This window comes from Pterocles gutturalis, unplaced genomic scaffold, assembly GCF_000699245.1.
Source record: "Pterocles gutturalis isolate BGI_N339 unplaced genomic scaffold, ASM69924v1 scaffold39893, whole genome shotgun sequence".
In the NCBI taxonomy this organism is placed as follows: domain Eukaryota; kingdom Metazoa; phylum Chordata; class Aves; order Pterocliformes; family Pteroclidae; genus Pterocles; species Pterocles gutturalis.
Genome location: NW_010127203.1, coordinates 674 through 5,077, shown reverse-complemented (window position 1 = coordinate 5,077; position 4,404 = coordinate 674). Strand labels below are relative to the sequence as shown.

The window sequence follows — 4,404 nt, the reverse complement described above, 5'->3', positions numbered from 1 at the left end:
CTGGGCGGCAGCGGGTTGGGTGTGCGGAGAGAGGAGACATAGGGGTTGCACAGGGGAGGAGGAGATGGGGGACCTGCCTGTGCTTCAGCAGGGTAACACGTTGCCATGAGGGGATTTGGGGTGTCGTGTTCCTTTGGAAAAACCCCAAATGCCGCTTTTTTACTGCCACACTTCACAGTCATCATCAGCTAACACGACAGTTACACAGAAAAAAAGGGAATGCTTGTGATATTATTGTTCCCTAAAGAAAAATTTCCCAGGTTTGATATGAACATTAAACTTCTGCTTTTTTTTTTTTTTAATATTAATTTCAGGTTTACCTTGCTAGTTCTACGTTTGGAGTAAAATCTATTGAGACCTCTGGAGGGTATTTCCACATGGCTAATATTTTTTTGCGTCAGAACAAGATGGATGTAGCGAACTCACTCTATGCTAAGGTTGGTAAAACCAAAGGCCATCCTCTATATATTTCTCTGGTTTTTTCTGTGCTCTTTCCAGTGTTTTTCCTGTTTCTGATTCCCTTTGATATGATGACACCACATCTAGTGTCCACATTGCTTTAGGATCAACCCCAGAAACCCTTCTCACCCTTCAATATTTCTCTGAGTTAAAACCAGGAGACATTAACCCTGTACTCGGTTAAAAATTGTTATTCAAGTCGTCTTCAATCCGGGCAGCCAAACCTCGTTAGAAAATAGCTTTGTCACCAAATACCCCGCAACGGAGGTGAAGGAATCCCACCGGAGGAGAAGGTCACCGAGGAGTTTCCATGGCCAGGGCAGAGCTGCTGAGCGGCAGCGGGATACGGACGAGAATCAGTGAAAAGTCACATGGACGAAAGATTGTCAGAACAGAATGATCAAGGAAGGGAAGGAACGATTATCTAGTTGCTCTAATAACTGGGGAAAAAAAAAAATGAACTTTCATTTCTTGAGCTTGATTTTCTGTGGAAATGGAGCTTCTGTGCCATCTGCCACCATTCCCCTTGCAGACTGCAGCCCGATTTGCTTTGGGGTAACGATTTGGTTAGATTTGTTTGGTGGAAATGAATAATCTGATAGAGAAATGAGCTTCCAGCTACCGGGAGAAGAGCTGTCACGCCTCCCCGTGAACCCCCCAGCCCGCCAGCCGGCACCCGGTTCTTGCGGCAGCGACACGCACCGCAGGACACATTGTTTATGGAACAGCTAAATACCAGGTATTCATAGGAGTGAAATAATTCATCTGCTTCCTGATAGGTAACCGGCATCTGGCATGCCTCGCTGCTGCAGGCACTTCACGCTCGGGAGCAGATCCTCAAGTCACGACCAGAAACGTCTCCATCCACCGAGGACGAGGAAGTCGGTGAAGACGGTCTGAGTAAGCCCCACTATTGCGCAGAACCATTCGGAAGATGAAATTTTAAATAGTCGGCACATCCCACTGTTCGTATTGACGGCGTTGGGTTTTGTGCGGCGTTTCTGTAGACCGAATTTAGTGGGAATCACGGGTATTTGTGCTGTTGGTGCTCAGCGGATGGCGCTGGATGAAACCAAGGAGGCTGCTTGAGGAATGAGGATGTTTGCGTGGAAACAGCTCTGCCCCGTGTGTTTGCGTGCTCCTTGGCAGCGGCTGTACCAACACAGGGTTTGGCTTTGCAGGATTCAATTCCACTCCAACGTTCTCATTTTTCTGCAGCTCCTTTGTCTCCATTTCATTACGTGGAAATGACATTTCATCTCACTTAGGGAGGTGCACAACTCCACCTCCTGAAGCTGAATAGAATAATGTGTGCTGGCAATGGGGCGCGTTAACCTGGAGAATACTCTCCAGAGAGCAGCTGGGGAATCTCGCCCCGGGACATCGAGGTGCATAAAGCTTTAGGAAACACACGGCGTGCGTGGTGCTGCCCCTGAACTCAGCCTAGACCCTGCTGCTTGTCTTCCCTCTACCATCTGCGCTGATCAGGATGTTGTCAGAGCAGAGAAACCTTTCCGTAAATCCCGTTCCCCGGCATCGCCTCCATCCCGGGCTGCGCGATACCATCGCCGGTTCAGACGGGAGGGGGAAAGTTGCCCTTTTCCCGCGGCTGTTCTGACTCCGCATCCTCACTAAAGGCTCATCAACGCAATTACTGACGGGATGAAAAGATAGCTGCGGAGGGGGATGGAATTTGCATGGAGCTGGGATACCACATGGATGCTTGCAGGAGAAACGCTTTGATGTCTAGAGGAGATAATTGGACAGTTCTGAATATATTATCTTGCACACAGACGTCCAACGAGGTTCTTTCCTTCTTGCTGCAGCTGACGCCCAGCGAGCAGAAGCGATCCAGGTGCTGAAGGCGGTGTTAGACGTCAGAGAACAGGAACCAAAGCAGCAACCCGGGGAAACCGCCCGCGTTCTGCACGCTCTCGCCATGCTTTACTACCTGCTCGCGGATTTACCCAAGGTGAGGGTCGGCTTTGGGGGATCCCGGAGTGCTACCAGCTCTGGTTCGGTGCTCACCCCATCCCGTGCAGCTGGTTGCGGGTGTTCGCCTGCCCCCGTCCTGAATCCGCAGCAGCCGTGGAGCGCGGGGTGACCGAGGACAGAGCCACCGCCGCAGCTCTGCGTGGAGCCACCCTGCAATGGGCGCTCCAGTTGATCCCGCTGGGGCTGGCGTGGTCGCTGCCGGACCATCCGCGCGGATCCTGCAGTTATCCCCGTTTTCTGGCTCGGTCCTTTCTCTGGGCTGTCCGGGCGGTGTGGCCACCCGCCTCGCTCGTGCCTCTCCTGGAGCCAGGCTCCGGTAATGACCCCGATGTTAACGCAGGTTCGCTCTGTGGGACCCTGTAATTCCGTTTTGAATCTGCAACCTGGTGTTTTTATGGCTCAGAATCTCAGCTGTGACTGCTAACTTTAGAGTGCCCAATTCTCTGCCTCAAAATAACTGATTCTGGGGAAGTGCTGAGCAGTGACCATCTGGAAATCAGGGCTCTTTGTCTGGGCTGAGCGCTGGAGAGTTTCTTCTGGCTGTGCTTTGAAGGGTGAAAATACAGATGGCTGATGGTCTCTTCATCCCATCAGAGAAAGGCGTCATGGTGTGAGTCAGTGTTGGGAAGACACAAAGAAACAAATCCAAATTGGGAATGCAGCAAAGCTCTGTAAGCGTGAGGATGTCTGATCCCTGGAAGAGCCACCAAGGGAAAGGAGGGGTTTTGTTCAGAGTCAATACAGCTGGTTTGGTTTTTTTCCTGAAATAGCTTTGGGAATGGTAGAATCCCAGGATGGTTTGGGGTGGAAGGGACCTTAAAGCCCACCCAGTGCCACCCCGTGCCATGGGCAGGGACACCTCCCACTAGCCCAGGTTGCCCAAAGCCTCATCCAGCCTGGCCTTGAACCCCTCCAGGGATGGGGCATCCACAGCTGCTCTGGGCACCCTGGGCCACTGCCTCACCCCCCGCACAGGAAAACATTTCTTCCTCACATCTCATCTCCATCTCCCCTCTTGCAGCTTCAAACCGTTCCCCCTCGTCCTGTCCCTGCACCCCCTGATCCAGAGCCCCCCCATCTCTCCTGTAGCCCCCTTTCAGCACTGGGAGGTGCTGGAAGGTCTCCCCGGAGCCTTCTCTTCTCCAGGCTGCACACCCCCAACTCTCTCAGCCTGTCCTCGCCCGGGAGGTTTGAATGAGCTGCTGGATGGACGGGAGGTGACAATCTCCCATGCGGGGGGCTGGGGACAGTAATCTCTCCTGTCTGCACCGCTGGAGCCCGTCTCTGGTCTCTGTCGGCGGCTTTTCTCTCTCCTGCAAAGCCGCTTGTGCAGGTCACCCTCGGGAACGGCGGCTGGGGCCCGGAGCTGTTCCCGTGCAGCTCCTCCAAGGAGCCTCTGCGGGTGTTTAACAGCCCCTTGAGAAAAGCCAAATTCCTGACAGTTACCTGGGATTTCTTCTGTTTCGATCCAGGCTGAGGAGATGGGGAGGAGAGCCTTCGACCTGGTGAAACAACTTCCCCAGCAAGAGTCTCTGGAAGCCATCGGTCATTTGTTAATGTTGATTAACCCTGAGCCTTCCCGCACAAAATAAAGAATTCTCTCCACCCGCCCGAGGTGTTGGCCTCTGATCTGTTTAACCAGCTGCTGAACACAAAACGCCTTCCGCGCCGCGCGTAGGTCCCTGCTGCTGCTGTCGTCTTCCCGGCGTGTCCCTTTCCATCTCAACGTGTTTGAAAATTAAACATTTTGGTGTCAGTTAATTTTCACGCGCTGCTCAACCTCTGGTGCCTGTTCCGGAACAGGCGTAAGGGTGGGAAACAAACACACGATGCAGAAATCCTTCCCGAATGATTTATGAATCAGCAAACAGCCTCTTACATCCTCACATTGTCTGTGCAGGAGCCGGGATGTGTGTTACCCGTTTCCTCAATTTGCTTTTCGGTTTGACG

The 4,404-nt window shown here is 52.6% G+C and overlaps 1 protein-coding gene across 1 annotated transcript; it reads left to right on the top strand.

Annotated features, from left to right (window-relative positions):
- Positions 1-314: 314 nt before the first annotated feature.
- LOC104465952 (zinc finger MYND domain-containing protein 12-like) lies at positions 315-4,046 on the top strand (the record flags this gene model as incomplete). The annotated part of the gene is made up of 4 exons (XM_010079204.1): positions 315-437; positions 1,239-1,359; positions 2,286-2,431; positions 3,927-4,046. Coding segments are annotated over 4 exons (510 nt in total), but the record flags the coding sequence as incomplete, so codon positions are not given.
- Positions 4,047-4,404: the final 358 nt, after the last annotated feature.